Here is a 24157-nt window from a genome sequence, read left to right as displayed (position 1 = left end):
CATTACGTTAATGTTTTGCTATGTGGATACAAAACCTTATCATTAATTATAATATTTGTAAGACGCTTGTTACTTCAAAATACTTGCTTAAGATATTTGTATAACACTTGTTTCTTCAAAATATCCAATGATCTCACATTACGCTCAGGTGTGTAGGCATATGTGTGGCAAACAATTTTCATTACTTCAACAATGATGTGATGTTGCAGGTATAGAGGTATTTATAAACTAATTTATAAATGAACAACTCTCTGAAGTCAGTGATTCAACATTTTATATGTTTCTCAAAAGCAATGATTAAAAGGATTTCCCTTATTCTGTAACTTTATTATGGAATTTAACTTTCCAACTAGCCTAAATTTGCAAAATCTTTGTTCGTTGTGTCCATTAGGAAAGTATGAATTTATCGAGCGCCGTCTGACTTCGTCAGGGTGAACACCAGGCGTTGGGTCGTCACATTGTATCATCTTCTTCTGGTCTTTCTAATTCTGTTTCTCCGCCTCCTTCAAAGGTGCACTTAAATTGTGTTTTGTATTATATTCTAACGGTTGTGAGATCTAAAAAAAAGCTTTTAAAGTCCGAAATCCTTCTAATTCATGCTCAATTCTCTAGGTCACGTCGAATTAAGAAGTAGTTGATGTAGTAATAAAGATCAAGGGGCAACCAAGGAACAATTGGCTAAAGCCTTGAATCATAAATCAAAGGTAGCATCTCATGATTAATCCCAATATCCATATAAAGCACAACAAATGATGTTGATAGGTTTATCATAAGGTGAAAAATCATATTAAAATATGGCAATGAATTTCATTTATTTGTTGATTATAACAATATAGTTTCATTTCCTTTTTCTTATTTATGTATTGTAATTCGACAATTCACCTATTCATAGCATTGTACTTTCATTGTGTTAGTTATCATCACAATATACTTTCATTTCCTTTTCCTTGTGTAGTTGGGCCTGAATTGGGTTGGCCCAAGGCCTGACCTAATTTCGATTGACCTAATTGTCCTCTATATAATGAATAGTACCTCCTCCATGAAGGGGGATCTTCCCTTTGGCTCAGCCGCCACACTATAATCCGGCCGGGTGGCTCAGCCGCCACCCGCTGCTGTCAGCCGCCATACACCACCACCAACACCAAGATGGTTCTCTCCAGCTATGGAGGACCATCTCAAATTGATCAACTGATCTAACTTGATCGTCGGAGTTCGCTCCCGGGGCACAGTCCCTGGGACGGCTCTAACATATCTCTCCGATTGTGACTAGCAGATCTCCGCCGCAGCAGAAGACCAGAAGAATCGTCGGAGGTCCAGGTCGCACATATTATATATATATATATATATATATATATATATATATATCAACGTTATAAATAACTGTTAAAAAATTATAAATATTATTATGAGACTAATAGATAATAATTGACATATTTTATATTTGGACGTGACTTTGCAAATCATCTTTCCATAAATATTAAAAAATCAGATCCTAAGTGGCATGAAAATTTGAGTTTGCAAGTTCTTTTCGTTGCAAGAAAATTCACAACTACTAGGTACTCTTAAAATCACACAAATTATACAAAGAATTTATTTTTAAGGTTCAAGTATATTTGAATGTCAATCTGAACTTGGGATGTTAACGAACCAAGTTGAGCCCGAGATTGGTCATACTTAGCTTGGGCTCGAGATTAGTTCGTTTTTTGTACGATGAGCCTAAATAAGCTTAGACTCGGTTCAAGCTTGCTAAGAAGTTCGTTTACTAATAACCTACATCCCCAATTCCTCAAATATTATTTTATTTTATTATATAAAAAATAATGTATATTATATATAAACTCATTTAGGTTCGTTTAGGCTTGCGAGCTCACTGATTAAAGATCGACTCAAGCTCATTTAATAAAAGAGTCTCATATTTAACCTCGAGATCGACTCGGGCTCATATAATTCGATCTCGAGTCAAGCTTTTAACAAGTTGATTTTGAGTAGCTTACGAGTAGCTCGACTCACTTACATCATAATCTGAATTGTAATTAACCACTTGTATATGTTTGTTTTGGTTATTAAATATTATTTATTTAATCTCAAAAAATAAAAGCCTATTTATGTTTAATAATCTTATGACAAATGAATCATGGTTTTATTTGTATCTTTTTTTTTTATAGTAGTATTATAAAGGTTCTTTTTTTTGTTATTTTGAATTAATTCTTTTCCACATGTCATTTTATGAGTTTTTCTATTTTATTAAATTCCACATAATATTTTAATATAGTAATAAATGGATATCAGTTTTATTAATGAACTTATCTTTTAATTTCAAAAATTTCAAAATTAAAGCTCATTAATTTCTTTTAAACATTTAAATTTAAAAGATAAAAAACATTTTTATTATAATAATTTATTATTTTTCTTATTTTCTTTTAAATTCAAAGTTCTCAAATATTTTAGCATATATATATATATATATAAATTAACCTATATAATATATGGGTCTCATAACTTGTTATATATGATATTACGAGGCATTTGATTTAAGTTACTATAAATATTATAAATATATAATTTAGACAAAACTGTAAAAATGGTCCATGTGGTATGCATTTTTTTGGGATTTTAGTCTAAACCACGACTTTTTTGATTTCGTGGTCATTATGGACTAGTTTGTGTGTGAAAATAGTCATTTGAAAATTGAAATGACTATAATACCCTTGGGGTATTTATTTTTCATTTTTCTTTCATTTTTTTAAGTTTAATATTTATTTATTTATTTTAACATTTAAAAAATAATGGAGGGCCCACCTCTGTGTGTGTGTGTGTGTGATAATCACCCAAGAACATTTTCATCACGTCAAGAACATATTCATGAACTCAAGAACATCTTCATGAACTCAAGAACATCTTCCGCTACCACCACCGTCTGCTACTTCCATCTCTACTTAAATTTTTTCTACCACTTCACATCCATCGCCAGATCTGAAGACTCTCCTTCCCCGTTTATGGATTTGAAAACCCCTTCTCAAATTTGTTCATCTCGTATCTGTTTAAATCCTAGGTTGGTCACATGAATGTTCACACATACTTGTGTATCTGACATTGTAACAGATAAGAAACACACAAAAATCGCCACTCATCCCCTCTTCGTCTTTCAACAGATATAAAAGTAAAAAAAAAAACCACCTTGATTCCATCTTCGTCTTTAAAGAACTCACACCTGTATCACCATATTTTCTTCTTCTTCTTCAGCTGAATCATGGTTTTTTTGTTCATAAACGAACTCGCACACACACAAATCGATAGTTACAGATATGTGAGGTTGGGTTTTCTTACTTTTAACTCTCAAGAATAAACCCCGAAATCAAATAGGAACTTGAATCTAAAAACTTAAGCAAATATGAACTTGTGGTTATAGATATGTTGGTATGTTCTTGAGCTCTTTTCTTTCTCTTCAGATGAAATCGTAGTTGTGTGTGGGTGTGTGAAATCGAACTCTCTTTCTTCTTTTCAAAGAACAAAATCAAAATTGATACTTTTTTTGCTTTGGGTTCATCAGATCTGGATATGATTTTTGTTTTTGGGTGTTCTTCAGATCTAGATATGATATTTGGTGAAAAGGGAAGAAGATGAATAATAGAAACCGATGAGGTGTTTGGTGGTAGCTTCACTAAAAGGTGTGGCTGGTAGGAGAGAGAGAGAGAAAGAGAGGTCCAAATTAATTAATTATTTTCTTTTTTATTTAAATTAAATAGAAATAAACATAAAAAATAAATCCTAAGGGCATTACAATCATTTCAGTTTACCAAAGGACCAAATCCGCAACGAAACTAGCTCAAAAGGACCACTAATCCAAAAAAAACCGGGGTTTGAACTAAAACCCAGATTGTGTTTTGAATAAATATATATTATTTAATAATACGCTATATTTAATAAAATATTTTAAGATGTTGAAAACATATAAATACAATTGTGTTTTGAATAACTTTCAACATGTTTAACTTGTGTAAGTAATTTGACTAATTCATATTTAACAAAGTTTTCAAATGTTTCAATTTTAATTTGACTCATTATATATAACATTAAAAAGGAACAGACTTATGAACATAAATTGGCTGAGCCGGTTACTGTTCATCGGCTTCGGCTAAAGTTAAGGCTCACCGTCTTCGTCTTCCAATCAATCAATGCCAAATGCTTCATCTTAATTTCCCGCCATCGGCTCCCTCTCCTTCCATCATTTGGCATTTTTATGTTTCTATGTGGTTTCATGCAGTGACGGAACCATGAATTTTGATATGCGAGTACAAATATTGTAAATATATTATATGTAGTTATCTAATATCGGACATTAAAAAACATGTTATAATCTCTTTAGTTGGGGGTACAATAACATGAAACATGTTTACAAATAATATTTTTTATATATATAAAACAAAATTTTGGGGGTATTGTAGTACCCCCAACGCCCCATCTAGCTCCGCCACTGGTTCCATGAAATTGAGGCATAACTTAATGAAATTATATAACATTAAAAAAGAACATACTTATGAACATTAATTGACTGAGCCGATTACTATTCATCGGCTTTGGCTAAAGTTAAGGCTCGCTGTCTTCGTCTTCATATTGATCACTGCCAGATGCTTCATCTTTCCCGCTATCGCCTCCTCCTATTTCCACCGTTTGCCTTTTCTTCTGTCCTCTGTGGTTCAGTGGAATTGAGGCACAACTTAATTGTTTCAACAAGACAAAACTACAAAATTAGTCCATGTGGTATTCAAAAAACTTTGTATAGGGTCCAAAAAGGTTCCAACTTGCATGGATGGTCCAAAATCAAGATTTTCCTTTAGTTTTGTAAAGTTTGATGTACCAATGTATATCACAAAGCAATGTTCTACTTCTAATTCACTAGTAAATTCTAAAACATTATTCATTTTTTTTTGTTAAAAAATGAAATATACTCAAATAGTGACTTCTTTATAAATGTTTTTTTTATAGTGATAATTGATATAGGTGTTGGGGTATTTACATATGATCCAGAAAACCATTAGGGGGACATGTTCTTGCTCAACTAAAAGTACGTTGCTATATCGTGCATTTTAGACATTTTTAGAGAAATTAATTTCAGTTTTTATGTTACATATTTAATAATTTATATGTATAAAACTAAGTTGTATGATTTGCCCCAAAATTAGGGTGAATATGATAATCTTTAGGCATAATTTTGAGACATTGCTTATATGTTCTTCATTAATTTTGGTTTATTGTGTGTGATTATTAGGGTAAATAGATATGAGAATGTAGTAAAAATTATAATGTACGTTGCTATTTCCTCCAATGTCCTAAATCAAATAAACGAGTGGAATAATTTCATAAAAATCCATTACTCTTGCTTATGAGTAATTACAAAATAAGGTTACATGTATTGTTGTTTATCAGTTAACAACTAAAAGTTTTTATGGCTTACTGCATTTAACCTTACATTTTAACTTCAATGGAATGTATGTATCTTTGAATTTTAAACAAGGAAACAACTTTTTGCTATAATTTCTATCGAGAAAAACCATTGCTTCTGCTATGAATAGTTTCAATGGCACCCAACTGTTCAATGACAACCAAGATGACGCCTTCATGTCAAGCTCCTGAAAATATAAACATACACAATACTTACTGATGAATTATTTTGGTTATAAAAAATTTCATGTGGCGGAAAACACTTAAACATGTAAGTTCACAGGCAACCTAAATTGAATTTTTTTTTTCAAAAATTTGAGACTTTCTAATAAAAGCCCTTTCATTATCCCTAAAAGTTTATTAGAAATATACTTTTGATTTGATGTTGGATATGTACTAGTATTCATTCCTCTTAGTTTCTAGTCCTATCCTTTAATAATTATTTTTTTGGTAGTTGATTTTTATCTATTTCTTTTTTATATAGATTTTTTTTTCTCTGATTTTTTATCCAATGAACAAGTATTACATTAAATTTAGATTTGTACTATTAATTAATTTTTACTATATTGAAAATATTTATGTTTTGAAGGCGTGTTTTATTTCTTAAAACACTAAATTGTAGCCTAAATTGTCAGGTTATAAATTGTCAAATCACACCAAAAGGAAGATATTACATATATCCATAAATTGTAAAATAACGAGGCAAAGATATTATTAGGATTACCCACCAAAAATTTCCCTACTGTGCATGGCAGTAGGAACGGATTGTTGAGGCGCGAACTTGTAGGATCCGAAACCACGAGAGAGATGAAGAGAGCCACAACCACAAAGAGCTCCCACAAATCGGCGAATTTCTACAGTGATTCAAACGGCTCCGAATCGTTAGGGTTTCCATCAACATTGTCTCGCAGATCGAGCGCCACGACATCACAAACCAAACCGGTTCAATCCAATTGGCAAATTCCAGCTTCACTCTCCAACTCAACATCATCGTCGTACGATCTCTACGTTCGCCGGATTCGATATATCCATTTCTTTTTTCCGACAATCGTTTCCAGAAACGCTGATTTTCATTTATATTTGTTCTTTCACGAATTTCCCAGCCGCGGTTGTGTTTGACATGATATCATGGAAGACCGAATTGTATTTTTGATGTAAACATCGGGAGGAGATGGAGGGATTGGAAGTGGACGATCGTTGATCTCGAAATTCAGGGGGTGTTTGTAGCAGGCCGTTCGCTTTATGATTTGTGGATACACGGTAGCATTGCGCTCTTGTCGATTAGGTTATTTCGTGGCATGTATCAATAAACGCACTCGCGTTTTCACGGTGAAGAGATTTGATTTCCGTGTTCAGATTGGGGACATTGATGCACATTTTTTTTTAATGATGAAGGAATTTATAGCGTCAGAGCTGCGCATTTGATATTCTGATGGTATGTAATTATGTATTTCTGTTTTTACTTTGTTGTACCTGTAAGTATACGGGCAATGATCAAACTTTTTGTTTTTCTAAGAGAGTACACTGTGTGAAGACTTATTATCCATACAAAATCACGATAGAGCTGATTGTCGTCAAGAATTTATAGGTTTATATATCAAATCCATATGCACAATTATGCCTTTCTTTTCTGAGATTTAGCCCTGTTCTTGATGCACGATTGATAAATTATAGTGTAATTCAACATACTAAATAGATTTTGTTGCCATATCTTTTATCTTGCGTGCATTTAAATTTTCAAATTATAAAATTTTCTTCAGTAATTGTAGAATATGGTTTTGTGAAATTGAAACTGAATACTTTCAGATCATAGTCAAAGGATATTTAGCTTAACTTAGTTATGTTAATTGTGTACGTTTTTGTGTTTGGGAGCATAGACTTAGAGAGGGCTTCTAGACTTGCTTGACCTATACAAGTGAAATAGTGATGGTAGAAAATGCTATGAAATCTTTTAATACCAAAAATCATGTTAAATCTTAAGTTTTTCGAGGTTTCTACCCCTTCAGAAATCACATTAATGTTTAGTTCTTTTATAAACCCCTACATGAAAAGATATATAGTTGATAGGCTTTTGACAATTAATAAACTATAGGGACCAAGTTCTGCAACTATGAGAAGAATCAATCTCTCAGGTTTGGAATAAAAGGGAAGATAGCTTTTGTTATTTATGTTATGCCCACATCCAAAATGTCTTCCTCTAACTTAACAAGGACCATTCTTTGGTTGAATCATCACAAGATAACGTTTCTTATACCATTTTCTCAACGAATTGCCAGAATCCGAAACTATGATAGAATATGTGGATGATTCCTATAAAGGTGTTTACATTTTATGATTAGAGTATATTCATGCGGTTAAAGTCGTTCCTATTCCTCATTGACCTTCATATCTTCATTACTACCCTAATTCTGGCTTCTGATGAGTCTCTGAATCCATATGCAGGATTCTGCGGGAAAAATTACCGTAGGTTCTCAGGTATGGGTGGAAAACCCATCAGTGGCTTGGATCGATGGAGAAGTGTTGAAAATAGATGGAACAGAAGCTGAGATCCGAACTACTGATGGGAAGAAAGTAAGTCAACCAATCATATGCTCTTGCCAAATGTCCATTTGGTATTTTCACCAATTTCACCATTTTATTTACCATTTACTGTGGATAGGTTGTTACAAAACTATCAAAAATCTACCCTAAAGAGATGGACACTCCTGATGGTGGAGTTGATGACATGACGAAGCTTTCTTATTTGCATGAGCCTGGAGTTTTGCATAACCTAGCTATCAGATATCAAAGAGATAAAATCTATGTAAGAGGATCTCCAACTTCAGTTTCATTTTTTAGTCTTGTTCATTCAGTCTGGTGAGACAAAACATTTGATTAATTACTGCAGTTATCGGAGGCTTGTCATAATATTATATCCTACTCTGACATTGTGGCAGACTTATACAGGCAATATACTCATCGCCATTAACCCATTTCAAAGTTTGCCCCACTTGTATGATGCACACATGATGGAAAAATATAAAGGAGCACAATTTGGGGCTTTAAGTCCTCATGTATTTGCAATTGCAGAAATTGCTTTCAAGTAATTATAACATTCCCTTCCTTTTGTGTTCTGTTTATATATATATATATATATATATATATATATATATATATATATATATATATATATATCATCTAAAGGATCTCATAGACATGCTTACTTGAGATGAATCATGAATCAGGGAAATGGTTAATGGAGGAAAAAGCAACTCCATCTTGGTTAGTGGTGAAAGTGGGGCAGGTAAGACCGAGACTACTAAAATGCTTATGCGCTATCTTGCACATGTTGGTGGACACAGAGGCACAGAAGGGCGAACAGTTGAACAACAAGTTCTAGAAGTAAGATGCCAAAGTAACTTCAAATCTTTCTAGTATCTCATTAAATGCTCCATTGAACCAATTATCATATTCTCTTGATTCTATGTTGTAAATGCAGTCAAACCCAGTTTTGGAAGCATTTGGCAATGCAAAGACTGTTAGAAATAACAATTCCAGGTGCAGAACTTTTTTAAGTCATGGTGCAAGAAATTTGGTAATTATTTCAGTTGCTAAAAATATCTCCTGATGCATGCAGCCGTTTTGGAAAATTTGTTGAGATTCAGTTTGATAAACATGGAAGAATATCTGGAGCAGCTATCCGGACATACCTTCTAGAAAGATCTCGTGTTTGCCAAATTTCGGATCCTGAACGCAACTATCATTGTTTCTATCTCCTTTGTGCAGCACCTCCAGAGGTAGTTTTTTTATTACATTACATATTATATTACTTAAATTGTGTTTGACTCTTTTCATAACTTTGAAGGAAACCAAGAAATATAAATTGGGAGATCCTAAATCATTTCACTATCTCAATCAATCAAATTGCTATGAACTTGTTGGTGTAAGCGATGCCCATGATTATCTTGCTACTAGGAGAGCCATGGATATTGTTGGAATAAGCAAAAAGGAACAGGTTAATTTAACTTCTTCAAAACGGAACAGTTTATTATTTTTTTTATCGTGTAATAACCTGGCAATAACATTAACATACATATTTTCCAGGATGCAATTTTCAGAGTTGTGGCTTCAATTCTCCATCTTGGTAATCTTGAATTTGCCAAAGGGGAAGAGATTGATTCTTCAGTTTTGAAAGATGATAAATCCAAATTTCATCTTCAGATGACAGCAGAGCTGCTAATGTGTGTGTACAGCTTTGATAATATTGTTAATTCTGTTACCCTTTTTTGAACACATGTCTATATATATGTGTCTATATGTTTGAACTGCTGTCTACTTTGTCAGGTGTGATCTACATGCACTAGAAGATGCACTACTGAAGCGTGTGATGATTACTCCAGAAGAAGTTATTAAGAGAAGCCTTGATCCTGAAGGTGCAACCTTCAGCAGGGATGGTTTGGCTAAGACCTTATATTCTCGCTTGTTTGACTGGTAATGCAGCCTTTCATGTTGATCTGATTTATTTTATTAGTTTATTGTTCAACGGGTACCTTTTGAAACAATTTCTTCGTTACTTTATCTTGTGGAGGTGCATGATTATTGATATTTACAGGTTGGTGGATAAAATTAATGTGTCAATTGGGCAAGATCCGAAGTCAAATTCTCTGATTGGAGTCCTTGACATATATGGTTTTGAGAGCTTTAAAACCAATAGGTGAAAATTCTTAGCTGGAACTGTTATTAATATAACTGCTTCTTCGTTGACTTGATTGAGATAATTGAATCATAAATCTGTTTAAATTGTGCAGTTTTGAGCAGTTTTGTATTAATTTCACTAATGAGAAGCTGCAACAACACTTCAATCAGGTGTGACTTGTGGTGTTTCTGAAAAAGCTGTTAATATCCTCTCTGTGAGAGTGAGCATTTAATTGATTCCCAATTGTTTGTCCCCTTTTATGCAGCATGTTTTTAGGATGCAACAAGAGATATACACAAAAGAGGAAATTGACTGGAGCTACATAGAGTTTGTAGACAACAAGGACATCCTAGATCTTATTGAAAAGGTTCAATCTACATTAAATTTATTTTTATGAATTCCTCAACTCATTCTTTTGAAACCTATAAAATCAATGTTTTTATTCTATATGCAGAAACCTGGTGGGATCATTGCTCTACTTGATGAAGCCTGGTAAGCAACATTCAAACCAAATGCATCCATGTCTTTATTTTAACGTACTTATATGCATTTACTTTTAGATATATTATGAGTGCACAAATATTGATAATATGTCTCTGTATTCATGTTGAGTAAGGTTGTTGGTAGCTCATGACTGACTGACTATTTCTGTTTCCAGTATGTTTCCCAAATCAACTCCTGAAACTTTTTCACAGAAGCTCTACCAGACATTCAGTAAACACAAACGGTTTAACAAACCAAAATTGTCACGCTCAGATTTCATAATTGCTCATTATGCTGGAGAGGTAATGTATATTTCTCAAGATCTTACAGGTAAGAAGGCTGCTAACATCTCTCTAGGCTTAAAGCATGTGTTTGGTGTCAATATTCAGGTTCACTACCAGTCTGATCAATTTCTAGACAAAAACAAAGATTATATTGTTCCTGAACATCAAGATTTGTTGAGTACTTCAAAGTGCTCTTTTGTAGCAGCCCTTTTCCCTCCACCAAGCGAGGAAACAACGAAAAAATCCAAATCCAAGTTCTCATCTATTGGCTCTCGCTTCAAAGTAAGTTTTCTTTTAAAATAATCAGACAATGTTAATCAACTATGATATAAAAAGTTTAAACCGAAACGTATAATCTTAATGCAGCAACAACTTCAACAATTGATGGAGACTCTGAATTCCACACAGCCCCACTATATCAGATGTGTGAAGCCAAATAATCTTCTTAAACCTGCTGTCTTTGATAATGTCAACATCATTCATCAATTACGTTGTGGGGTGAGTAGACTGCATATAATGATGTTTGAATTTTTATAAAGATATCTTGAATCATATTTGAAGTTTCTTTTGTTTACTCTTCATGAAGGGGGTTCTAGAAGCAATTCGTATAAGCTGTGCAGGGTACCCTACCAACAAGGCTTTTGCTGATTTTGTTAAGCGATTTGGTCTTCTACTTCCCGAAGTTTTAAGATCAAAGTAAGTACAATTGATTTAAATACCTAATGGATTTGTTTACTTATCACCTGTATCAACAGTCATGACAGGAAGGATGCTTGTAGAAAGATTCTGGACACAGCTGGACTTCGAGGGTATCAGGTAATTAAGTCTTTATTGATTAGTTCAATGTTTGGCTTCTGTTCATATGCATTAGTTTATACTTATATAAAGTCTATATATGAGTTGACAGATTGGGAAAACAAAAGTTTTTCTTAGAGCTGGTCATATGGCTGCATTAGATGCAAGGAGAACAGAAAGGCTTAGTGCTGCAGTCATAACTATCCAGAGAACAACAAGAAGTTTTCTCATTAGGAGGCGTTTTCTTGCTATGGCCAATCTTGCTGTTGCCTTGCAAACTTTATGCAGAGGTCTGTTCTTGGATTCTGCTTGTTTTTTCTTGATGTGTGTATATATAATAATGGAACTGTGTTTTACACTCATCCTTGTATTGTTTCTTATCAGGAAAGCTTGCTTCTAAGGCATATGAAGATATGAGAAAGACAGCTGTGTCAACGAAAATTCAGACTAACTTTAGGCGATACACATTAAGGACTTCCTACAACAGACTCAGGCATGCAGTGGTTCTCATTCAGGCAGGTGTGAGAGCAACGATAGCTCGTCATGAGCTCGGATACAGGAGACAAAAAAAGGCAGCTACTGTTTTAGAAGTCAGTACCTAGCTTTCACATGCTTATCTATAAATCCAAACCTTTTTCTGTTGCTCTAATATGAGTCAGTTCTTGTAGGCCAAATGGCGTGGTCATAGAGAGTATATTCAGTATAAGAAACTCTCAAAGGCAACAGTGGCAACACAATGTGGATGGAGGCAAAGAGTTGCTAAGAGAGAGCTTCGCAGATTAAAGATGGTTTGTTTTCTTTATCTTATATATTGATAAGTTTTTTCATCAATCCTAGTTTCTCATTTATTGTTTTTCTACAATTCTCTCTATCCAAAACTTCTGCTGAACCAGTCTTTATATCATTAGTTGCTTACTTTCAACTTATACAGGCTGCAAGGGACAATGGGGCACTGCAAGAGTTGAAGGATAAGCTTCAAAAACAAGTACAAGAGCTTACACAACGTTTAGAGCATGAAATACGTTTAAAGGTAACATTAGTTTATTTTGTAGATAATCCTTCATTCCATTCCACTGGTTTGTATTTGCTTACCATGTATGGCTATAAAATACTAAACTATATACCAGAATCAGAAGTGAAGCACATGTCTATCTCTATCTGCATTTCTTAAAGGTTATTTTATACTAACTAATTGATAAAAATCACTAATTGTAAATAGAATAGACTAAACTACTCTAGTATTAGGTATCTAAAGGGTTGTTTCCTTTTTCCCTGAATAAGTCCTGTATGGGTAGAGCAGTAGAGATGCTGTGTAGGTAATGATGTCTGTCCAGATAAAGATCTGTTTCTTTTATTGACTGAATAAACATCTGAATGTGACTAAATAATCATATTACCCATTTACCCTTGCATTCCAACGAACAATTTTCATCAGTTTTAACAATGTTCATCAATTTTAACCTGAAAGGAGTTTGGTGGAAACACTGCAGAAAAATATAGGTAAAGGGTTGGTGTCCTAAATCCTAATACATTAAGCCAGTTTTTTTTTTTTGGCTTAATCCTTTAAGTCATTCTGTCCAGATTAAGTATAAACGAAACAGCCATGTACAGCTGTCCAGATTAAGTTCTTAACCCATAAAGCTCACTAAGTAAAAAAGAAACAGCCTCTAAGTCATTATATATAACATGCCACAGCCTTAAAAACTCCTCCACTAGGTCTTTGCACCTTATTCTTTCCTTTTTTTCCGTCAATAATCTTATATCTCAGTATATTTCATGCCTCTCAAATTTTTTGGCTCTTGATGTGAATGCCTCCATGTCATGTGTTAGACCACAGTAGAAAGTTATTCTTTCATCAGTAGGCTCTTGATCACATGGTTATATGATGATCAAACGACAAGTAGACAAGTCAACTAATTGAGGCTGCATCAGATACCTGAAATACATGTTACCTTATCATGCAGACCCAATTGGAACAATCATTGCTTGCCAAGGAACACGAGTATGCAACAAATACACCTGATGGGGCCCATGGGGGAATGATCGATGGTTTAACTGCTGAGGTGGAAAATCTGAAGGTATGGTTTGCTCCATATAAAATGATTAAAATCTCTCTGCCCACCCTGTGATTTGTATGTGTTACTACAGCAATACCTGTCTTATTATTTATATGCTTATATGTTTGCAGGCTTCATTAGAATCAGAGAGACAACGAGCTGATGAATCTGAGAAGAAGTATGCTGAAGCCCAGGTAAAAATTTGAATTTATGAAGTTGGAAGAAACTGAAGGAAGGTTACTTTTTTAACTTCAGACTATGATTGCTTTTGTTTAGTCCTCCATAAATGATGACATATATGTATGTTCTCGAGAAGATTTATTTCAAATTAGCCATCTTATATATTTAACGCATGCAGGCTTTATTAAAATCAGAGAGACAGAGAGCTGATGAATCTGAGAAGAAACATGCTGAAGCCCTGGAGACAATCAAAGTTATGCGTCTAAAGTTGGAAGGAACTGAAAGAAAGGTACTTCAACAAGCATGAAAGTCATATATAGTTTAAAACTGCCAAATATATAACTAGATGAAATTTAATGAAAATTTGTTTTAACTAAGAATGAAAGTCATTGTGCTCATATCTTATCTTGCAGCCTGATGTGAGTGGTACATTGCTTGCTAAGGAAGCGACTGAAGCATCAGGGGAAGCTTTGTCCATTATGAAAGAAGCCGTAGTCTTAATGAAGGATGGTGATATGCTTGACCATTCAACAACAGAAAACCTAAAGGTAATCACAAAAAAAAATTGTAAATATATAAAACTTTTGAATCTGAGTTTATTCATTATTCCTGCATGCATGCATGCTGCCTGTTTAGCTGTTACCATTAGTGTGGATTGTAACTCTGATTGTCCAAAAAACAAGACAAAGACATGCTTTTATAATCAGAAATATGAAGTTAGCTTTATCATGCAGACTGAATTGGAGGATGGATGGCATGCCAAGGATCATGATTCTGCAATGGAACACAGTCCAACCATGAAAAATCTCAAGGTAATGTTGGTTGATTTAATATACATTTTTCTCTCCTCTCCTTAACCTCTCTTGGTTTGTATGTGTTAAATGACTTATAATGTTGAACACTTGATGTGGTCATACAAGAGGTCATTTTTGTTGCCATCAGCAGCTTAGTTTATTTAGTTATTATTGGAAATGTATTGTAGATGCATAAAATTAGTGTGTTCTGACTTCTGAGCTTATTCTAGTATATCTGAATAGATAGTACCTTACTGCTTGTGTGGATTGTAATTTTGATTGTTTCAAGAAGCATGAAAAAGACATTGTATCATCAGAAATATAAAATTAAGCTTATCATGCAGACTGAATTGGAAGACAGTTTGCTCCCCAAGGAACGTGAGTCTGCAAAGGAAGCATCTGATGAAGCTTCGTCTATTGTGAACATGCAGTAATGTAAAATACTAAACTATACACCAAAGTTACTCACAACAACTTTAGAATTAGAAAATAATCTAGAAATACATTATTTGGAATTTCAGTTTCATCAGGTGAGACTTACTTAGGTGCCATATATTCTCGTAGAAGGACCTCAACATCAAGTAAATAAATAACGTAGTTATGATAATCTTTTTCCATCCAAAAGCTTGATGTGTGTCATTTTGGTTATTTGATTACAGTTTTGATTCATGTATGACTTGAAATTTCCATCAGTAGTCCTGTTTATTACATTGTAAGAGAATCACAAAAAAGACATACTGAGCATATAATAATTGCGTCCGAGTTTAACCTCAAACTCCTGAATACATTCTACCTGTTAGCCTGATATCACTACCAGGGATTGTGATTGTGATTGTGATTGATTAAACAAACATGAAAAGAAATTGTGTTTGTATCACAAGAAATATTAAATTATGTTATTATGCAGACTGGATTGGAAGACGGGTTGCATGCTAGGGAAAACGGGTCTGCAGCAGCCGAAGCATACGTTGGAGGTTTATCTGTTGTAAAAAAAGTTCCTGTGTTTGGTGATGACACCGAAAAGATTGACAGTTTAAGCACAGAAGTTGAAAACCTCAAGGTAATTCCACCTTTAATAAAAAATATTCTTGTCCCTCCTCAGCCACTTGGTTTTCGTCTTATAATTATGCATATGTGCTACAATGTGTTTGTTCAGATTGGTTTATTTCACCAGTATCTTAGTGTACATGATAGCTTCAGATGCTTTTTTTAGTGACATCTGCTGTGGTTGAGTTGAAGGGGTGTTTACTGGTGATTTAAGCTCCGGATAATTAGAATCACATAGGAGTAGTCTAGGCCCTAAGTGACCTTCATCCTGTTTGAGCTTTTCATAAAGTATATACTTTTTACTGTTGCTCCCTCATTTGTAGCTTCCTTACTCGTTCCCACCCTCAAATAGGATTGTGCCTTTCGTTCTACATTTGCCTGCCTACCCCCTTTTCTCTTTGAGCCTTATTGCTAGTTCCTGCTTTATGCCTTATTGTGTGGAAAATCAGTGGGTGGAGCAAGTTGGGTAACAAGTCAAAATGGGTAAATTTTTAGCATGGTCAAAACGGGTTAGGATGACCCTGCAGCACTTCTTTTGTCCATTCTTTTTAAAATTATAAATACTTAATATATTAAAACCTGATTACAATAGGTATTATCAAAATACTGATCCAGATTTTTATTAAAGCAATTTAGGAGGTGCAAACATTTGAGTATATTAAACTTGATTACACATGTCATGTTATGTTACTGATTGATGACTAGACATCTATTATTTCAGTTTTTTAATTCTATAAGTGGTGTCATTCCTAGGAGAAACTGTATGATTGTTACATTACACTTGAGCTGATTTTTCTTCAAACCGGAAGATGCAATATGAGTAAATTTAATCTATGCACTTAATCTGAAAAGGCCTAAAAAGTAAGGCAATGGTTAGACCAAATTAATGATGCTTTTATTGTGGTATAATATAAGGTTGAGGTATATGCTAATTGGCATCTAAATCTGATATAGTTATTGGCATGCAGACTTTATTAGAATCAGAGAGACAACGGGCTGATGAATTTGAAAAGAAGTTCTCAAAAGCCTTGGAAACAGTCGAATCTATGCGTCTAAAGTTGGATGAAACAGAAAGAAGGGTACTTCAACTTCAAGAAGCAGAAAGAAGGGTACTTCAATTTCAAGACTATGCTTTCTTTTGTCTCATCCACATTATAATAGTGGCAAATATGTACACTGTAGACAAAATATTTGTTGCAAGTAAATACAAGTTGTGTCATATGAGCCAAACTACCAACATATCAAACCACATAGAGATCATTCTTGATTAGCTTATAAGTAACAATGTTGTAGGGAAAGGGAAACATAACACATCTGAATTCATAAAACAACCTCAAGTACCTGAAATCATTCATACTAGCTGTCACTACTCACTGCTGCTAGTGTGGATTGTAGTTTTGATTTTTTAATGAATATGGAAAGAAATTGTGTTTTTCTTGTCACAAATATAAAGTTAATTTATCATGTAGACTGATCTGAATGAGGCCAAGGAACGTGAGCTTGCAATGGAAGCATCTGACAGAGCTTTGTCTGTTGTGAAAGATACGTCAGTTTCTATGGAGGACACTGGAAAGATTGAAATTTTAACTGCTGAGGTGGAACATCTTAAGGTAATTTTATTTTAATTATCAAATTACCTGATTAGTGAAGTATGTTTTTGGTGTTTTCTGCTTTGATCTCTTTTAATTCTTTACATATTTGCAATATGCAGGGTCAATTAGATTCAGAGAGACAACGAGCTGATGAATCTGAAAAGAAGTACTCTGAAGCCCTGGAATCAATCAAAACTTTGCGTCAAAAGTTGGAAGAAACTGAAAGAAGGGTATTTTAACTTCAGTAACTTCAATACTATATATACGTAAATTTATTTAAAGTTATGTGAAGGAGGTTCTATTTTTTATTAGGAAAGTAAGCCTCTAAGTAATCTGAATATGAACAATGATTATGGTTTTAAGGTTTTCCAAAAGCAAGTAGTGGTTAAATTCAATGCAAGTAGACATTAAACTGAACTTTCAAGGACATCTTTTCTTTTTATATTTTGTAAAAAAGAACCTTAGGATATATCGATCCCTCATGGCATTTCACTTTCACTTGTTATTAGGCTTGTGTGCTTCCTTAACATAGCGGGAGTTATCTATCCATCACCTTAGAGCCCCTTCAGGTCTTTGCACCTAATTCATTCCTTACTTTTTCATCAGTCTTCATATATCTAATTCCACCTTTTGCACCAAAATCATCCCTTACTAGTATCGATTTCAATTTTAATTTTGTTAATTAAACATGAAAATACATTATGTTTCATGACAAACATGAAGTTTCCTTATCTTGCAGACTGAATCGGAAGACAAAATGCTCGTTCAGCAACGTGAGGCTCCATTAGAAGCATCGGGTGAAACATTGTCTGTTTTGGAGAAAGCCACAGTTTCCTTGGTGGATACTGAAAAGATTGAAAATTTAACTGTAGAAGTGGAAAACCTCAAGGTAAAAGCACCGGTTCTACTTTTTTTCTATAAAACATGCAAATTCACATGTACATGCAGAAATGTAGATACTAAACTATATATATACCCAAATCAAAGAAAAAAACTTTAGTTAAAAAGCATAGGAGAGATTTTTTGGGGAACTTGGATATTGAAACATTTAATGAGGAGATCAAGGCCAATTTAAATGCCATATTTGCTTCATTGAGGGTACCTCGCCATAAAGTAAATTAAAATGTAATTTTAATTCTCTTATTCACTTGTTATCCACCTTATGTACTTATATGCATGCAGGATTTATTAGAATCAGAGAGACAAAGAGCAGATGAATGTGAAAAGAAGTACAGTGAAGCCCTGGAATCAAGTGAAATGAAGCGGATAAAACTGGAGGAAACTGAAAAAAGGGTACTTCAACTTCAAGATGCTTTGAATAGGTAATATTACGGTGGCATCCACCATAAACAAATATTCTCTCTTTCCTTTTCATAGTATTATTATTATAAAAAGCACCTGATAAAATGAGATAGTTAGTTTTGGTTCCATTAATGATGCATCCAACACATGCTTTCAAGATATGTATAGACAGTTATGCCTGGTCAAGCTATTATTCTTAAATTTACTGATACAACTCCAACTTTGCTTCCACATAAAGGTGAATATAATATTAATGCCATAATGATCCTATATTCTTCTGTTTCTTAGGTTTGAAGGGGGCCATTTATTGAACTCCATACTAAAGCCTGAAAGCTCACATCCTTAGTTTTTGAAGATGTAGGTCGCTTACCATTATGGGATTCTAGATAGAACATTTTTCTCTTTCTTTCTTTTTTTTTAAATAGTACAACACTAAATGTAATATTCTCTTAAGACTAGTTTGCTTGCAATCTCTCACAGTGTTTTAGTACATGGGGCTTCACCTTGATGCAATTAATCTAAAAGTCTCCTTGAAACTAGTTTACTTGCATTCATTTAGAGTGTTGCATAGCTTGTTTGATAGATAGTTGGGAGATGAATAGGTAAAGGCATGGAAGAAAGAAAAGAGGTAACCAAGTCAGACCCAAAACCTAGCTGGTAAAAATGGTAGTAGAGTATATTTTAATCAGTAATAATATTGAGTTGAAAGAGTTGGGGTGTAGAATTGAAGGAATCGTGTAGATAATTAAGTGAATAATAAATAGGATGAAAAGATTATTGAAAGTGTGATATGATGCCATTACAATTACAACTAATGCCAGATGTATCTAGTGTGGCTCAGGATGATGTACAGCATGTCAGACCAATTTGCGGAGCTAAAAAGTATATTGTATGCTTCATCAAGTTCGAGTGTAACTTCAGGGTTCATTGTTAGAGATGGTTTTGGTGATTCCACATCTACCTCTTCTGATATCACATCCACTGATTCTGATTCCGATTTCAATTTCCCACCTCCCACTTGTTCTACTACTACTACTACTACTACTACTACTACAGAGACAGTCTCTCCTCTCACTCCTAATGCTTTTCAGATGATAGTTCAGGACCTTTCTGCCCCTGAAAAACCAGGTCAGTCTAGAGTCTTTTTTCTATCCTTATCATCCCACAATCAATCCATCTCTTCCAATCAGGAAAAAAAGCCGAAAAAACTGTATTATATATCTTTCTTTTTTTTCTCGATGGTTGCTTTGTGCAGGATCTGAAAACTGGGAAAGTGACAGGGAGGGGGCCTTTGATGACTTCTTCTGATGGAAAATTTTGTTAGATTTTATATCATTTTTCTTCTTATTAGATGATATAGTTTGACTCACTAGTCACTAGGTAGTCAATCTCTTCAGCTGACTTCCCAAAATTTAGATATATAGATTTGGTTTTACCTGGTAGGTTTTAGTAGTTCATGGTCATTGTATAGCTCACAGTTTATTTTATGTTAACATCATAAATGTTATTCAAGATTTTCTTTTGGATCCTTGCATCTTATTTTCACAATATGCTATGTGAACTTGTCAAAGTTAAATTTAGGTACGTCGTTAGTTTCTATAAATAGTATGTGTGCCTTAGGTGCTAAGTTCTCCTGTGAAAATATGGACATTGTGCAGTTGAAGCTGGAAACAGCTTTAAGTAAGATTTTGCAAGAAGAGAGAGGGCCTTCTACTAGAAACTGGTTGGGATAGAGGAATAAACTGTTAATTTTATTGCATATTGGATTTTGAACATGACCTCATAAAGTTGTGATTTCTGTTAGACTTTGTTTGTGTGGTGTCCAAGAATTTTGTTTTTTCATCATATCATATCATATCTTATCTTTAATTATATTCTTATCATGAAATAAATTTGGAAGAAAGATATAATCCCCCCATCCCTCCCTCCCACACCAGTACCAGTAGAAGGCCCGCATAAAGCATCATCATCAGCCGATTCACCTACATCAGCTCTTCTTTGACCTTCGGTAAGACTCCAATTTCTCAACCCAAAAGTTTCATCTTCTTTCACAAACTCATTTTCTCACTTGTCCTTCTTCCATATCTATTATTTCTCTCTTTTTTTTTTTTTTTTACATTTAGTGCTTGTCTTGGAACCCGTGAAAGGAATAAGAGAGGGGTTGATATCTACATGGACTCAAATTTACCATGTTGATTTGGTAAATTGAGTGCCATTGTTAGTTGATCGCTTAGGCCTTGTTGAGTGTTGGCTGGATCAACCATGTTTAAAAGATATGAGAAAATGACAAAAGTGCATTTGGTGAAATGGAAGGGAAAAAATAAATGATAGACAAATTTGTAAAAAGTCAAGACTCGAGACTCAATGGGGAAAGTCACCTTTTTGTGACTTTCTCTATTAAGTCAAAAAGAAATAATACCCATATACATCTTACTGAATTAAGTCCATTATGTATAAAAGAAACAACACTTCAGTGTCTGTTTCCAAAACTCACAGAATGATTACAACTGTACACAACATGTTGAAAAAAGTCACAGAAAGGTAACATTATTGTTTTAATAATATAGTAAAACTCATATTATAACTTATAAGATTAAAAAACAAAAACAAGTGTTTGTGGGTCAAGCCGACCTGATCAGAGGATTTTGCCACATGCATAGGTAAATATGCATCATGTTGCCATGCATCCATTTTGACTCATTTTTGGGAGACAGAATAAAGAATGGATTTTCAAGAGAAAAAAAAAAGAAGCAGCATGTAATGTAACTGAATGAGCATTTGTTTGATTCTCAGGAAACAATGTGAGCACTGCACTTCCCATGCATCAGAGCACCAACAACAACAAAAACAACAAGAAGCAACATCTAGCTAGCTAGCCTGCCTGCCTGCTTGTTTTGGTTATAACATAAATTAGAGCATTCAGTTTCAGTTTCTTCTTATCTTATCTTAAAACTCTTAACTCAATCAACAGGTCTTGAGCTGTACATGAGACACTACTTTGTATGTTTTATCAATTTTTCATAGAATTCAGGGTATATGTACAATCCACCATATAATATTTTTTTAACATGGTTTTCAACATAATATTCTTTTTTTATAAGTTTGTAAATATGGCATACATGAATAAGCAGCAGGAATATAAGGAGGAACTTCAATTCTCAGTTGAGATGCACCACAAGGACAAGGTACACTCTCCCTCATACATATATAATATATTATTTTTCTTATAGAATGGTTCCTAATTAAATCTACTCTCTCTTGTTAAGATGGAATTGGTTTCCAATATTTCAATATATAATTTGGCATCAATTCACTTGTATCATCATCATATTTCATGCTCATTCTTAACTTGCAGTTAATGTTGTACATCTGGGCATGTAATATGTTTATGCTGCTAGGCTTCATGAGAAGCTTTTTTCGCCTGCATCTCAAGAAACAGACATACAAGGTATAACAAACTTGATAATTTTGTATTTAAAGTTTTGTTAGTTTAAGTAACCATTGTCCAATAATTGAAAAAAGTTATTACTACATCTCATTTGGGGTTCTCCTTTTTTCTTCTCTCAAAAGGAAAAAAAAAAAAAAAAACTTTTAAATATTCCATACGTTTTTTCTTTATGTTTGTATACCATAGATAGTAACAGAGCAAGTATATAAATACTCTCTAACGTATCTTGAATTCAACATATAAAATAATAGTTTTCATTAAATTAAATCAATTCCAAAAAATATGTATATATAAATAAACCATTGGCGACCCCAGATTACGATATATGATCATAATTTCAATGGGACCATAATGGGATACATTTGATTATTTTATAAAATTCAATGTTGACCTTTTTTTTTTTGACGACCAGACTGATCAATTTCGTAAAGCTAGATTGTTTATTTAATGATATCAACACCAAATAGAAATAAGAAGATATTTAAGTTAGGACACATTATTCTGATGTACAAAAGAGAAAAGAATTGATAATGAATTTAATGTCATTTTCTATATCCTCATTTGGTATTCTTTGGATAAGCAACTGCTTGGCACAAAAGAAGAAAGACGCGGTACTTGGAGTGAAGAAAAAAAAAAAAATACAACGGTTTAATTTAGGACAAATTACATATACAAGGGTATCTATCACCTCTAATCAACCTTTTAATGATAAAGATATTATATTACTGTAATGTAATCATTAATATGTAAAGATACGAAGACATGCAAAGTGCTAAATCAAGACTGATATCTCTCTTTAATAGCATGCAATATTTGATTAGCAGAAACACGTCGTTGAGGCGGAGGGTGTGGATGTGGGTGACGTAAACAATCAATAAGCCGTCTTATAAAGTTACACAAACGACGACAGCAGAAGCAAAAACCCCTGTGAACACCGCAAGTGCTGAGGATGGCTCCATATATACATACACTAGTGCGACTTCCACCTACAAAATTTGTTTTTTCAATACAAATTATCTTTCAAATACTGCAAAATCGATAGGTTTCAGATCGTTATTTGTAGGTTTTCATCTATGAAAAGTAACGGTTGCCATTAAGCTATTATGTGAGTTTGTAACACTAGGTTTAAATTCATGGAAACTGTAATGGATTCGATTAAATTCTTGAAATATTAATTATTGCATGGAGGTGGCCGACCGGCCGTGATCCTGCTTAGGTACATAGTAAATATTTACTTCATTTCCAAAAGTAATTTATATTTAAATGTTCAATCAAATAGTATTATTTTATTGCTTGTAGATTTATATTTTGTCAAATACTTTATTTTTTTCATAAAATAAAATATAAACATATATAGTTTTATTCAAGATTGTCAAAATTGAGATCTTATATAAGATTGTTCTCTGCTTTGTAAGATCATGATCCTAAGTTCTAATTGGATCGTAAAATCCTACCAGAAGCATTTTAAAACATAAAAAATTCGCTTTCATCTATCTTGTTAGTTCATGAAAAAATATCCTTAGGCCATCCGAGCAATTGAGTGTTTCCGAAATGATTGACCATCGGAAGTTGTTGAGCTTTCCGAGCTACTTGCCTTTCCTAAGACAGTATGACAAAGATATGAAGACAAGTAATTTTTTTTTGGCTTATTTTGTTTGTCTTATGTAATACACTTAGGAGACAAGATCAACAACAACGACATGTCAGATATCAGATTGTTGATCTGCATTCAATGCAATTTGTACATTTGTCTATTTTGTCATTTGTAACTCCTAGTTACTATAAATAGGAGTGTCAACACATGTATTATGTACACCTTTATCAATTCAAGAATCACATTTATTATTCTCTCTAAGCATTCTCTTTGCATAATTGCTTCATTCATATTTCTTATTTTAATGTTACTTTGAATATTTGGTTGTTTTTCAAGGCTTGAGTGGATATAATCCAAACTTGATTGGAATTCATTAATAGCCTTAATTGTTGTTTATTTAAGATATATGTTATTATACCTTGTCTAAATCATCTCTTTATGATATCTTTGGTCTTTCAATTTGT

At 33.5% G+C, this 24157-nt stretch overlaps 1 protein-coding gene across 3 annotated transcripts; it reads left to right on the top strand.

Moving 5' to 3' along the window:
- The first annotated feature begins 6149 nt into the window (after positions 1 to 6149).
- XIJ (P-loop containing nucleoside triphosphate hydrolases superfamily protein) lies at positions 6150 to 23375 on the top strand. 3 transcript variants are annotated; one of them, XM_079003931.1, is made up of 38 exons: positions 6150 to 6877; positions 7885 to 8013; positions 8102 to 8245; positions 8379 to 8524; positions 8667 to 8823; positions 8921 to 8979; positions 9059 to 9218; positions 9287 to 9436; positions 9526 to 9662; positions 9766 to 9912; positions 10034 to 10135; positions 10230 to 10287; positions 10383 to 10484; positions 10572 to 10609; positions 10776 to 10902; positions 10990 to 11166; positions 11251 to 11382; positions 11471 to 11580; positions 11640 to 11700; positions 11792 to 11969; positions 12064 to 12269; positions 12348 to 12467; positions 12611 to 12709; positions 13644 to 13757; positions 13868 to 13930; positions 14095 to 14205; positions 14330 to 14464; positions 14651 to 14728; positions 15618 to 15770; positions 16726 to 16866; positions 17227 to 17367; positions 17469 to 17579; positions 18089 to 18238; positions 18532 to 18671; positions 19493 to 19779; positions 21445 to 21836; positions 22007 to 22099; positions 22924 to 23375. In XM_079003931.1, exons 1-36 carry the CDS (start codon positions 6875 to 6877, stop codon positions 21525 to 21527), a joined length of 4449 nt encoding a protein of 1482 aa, XP_078860057.1. In that variant the 5' UTR covers positions 6150 to 6874; the 3' UTR covers positions 21528 to 21836; positions 22007 to 22099; positions 22924 to 23375. The 3 variants fall into 3 exon arrangements, with proteins under 3 accessions (XP_078860057.1, XP_078860058.1, XP_078860059.1); XM_079003932.1 differs by lacking the exons at positions 6150 to 6877; positions 7885 to 8013 and having other exon boundaries at positions 8112 to 8245; positions 8389 to 8524; XM_079003933.1 differs by lacking the exons at positions 6150 to 6877; positions 7885 to 8013 and having other exon boundaries at positions 8139 to 8245; positions 8330 to 8524.
- Positions 23376 to 24157: the final 782 nt, after the last annotated feature.

The sequence above is a fragment of the Lactuca serriola genome, chromosome 5 (assembly GCF_051521515.1).
Source record: "Lactuca serriola cultivar US96UC23 chromosome 5, Lser_US96UC23_V15, whole genome shotgun sequence".
Lineage (NCBI taxonomy): Eukaryota > Viridiplantae > Streptophyta > Magnoliopsida > Asterales > Asteraceae > Lactuca > Lactuca serriola.
Note: the sequence above shows the minus strand (reverse complement) of the source record. Positions and strands in the feature narration are given on the sequence as shown.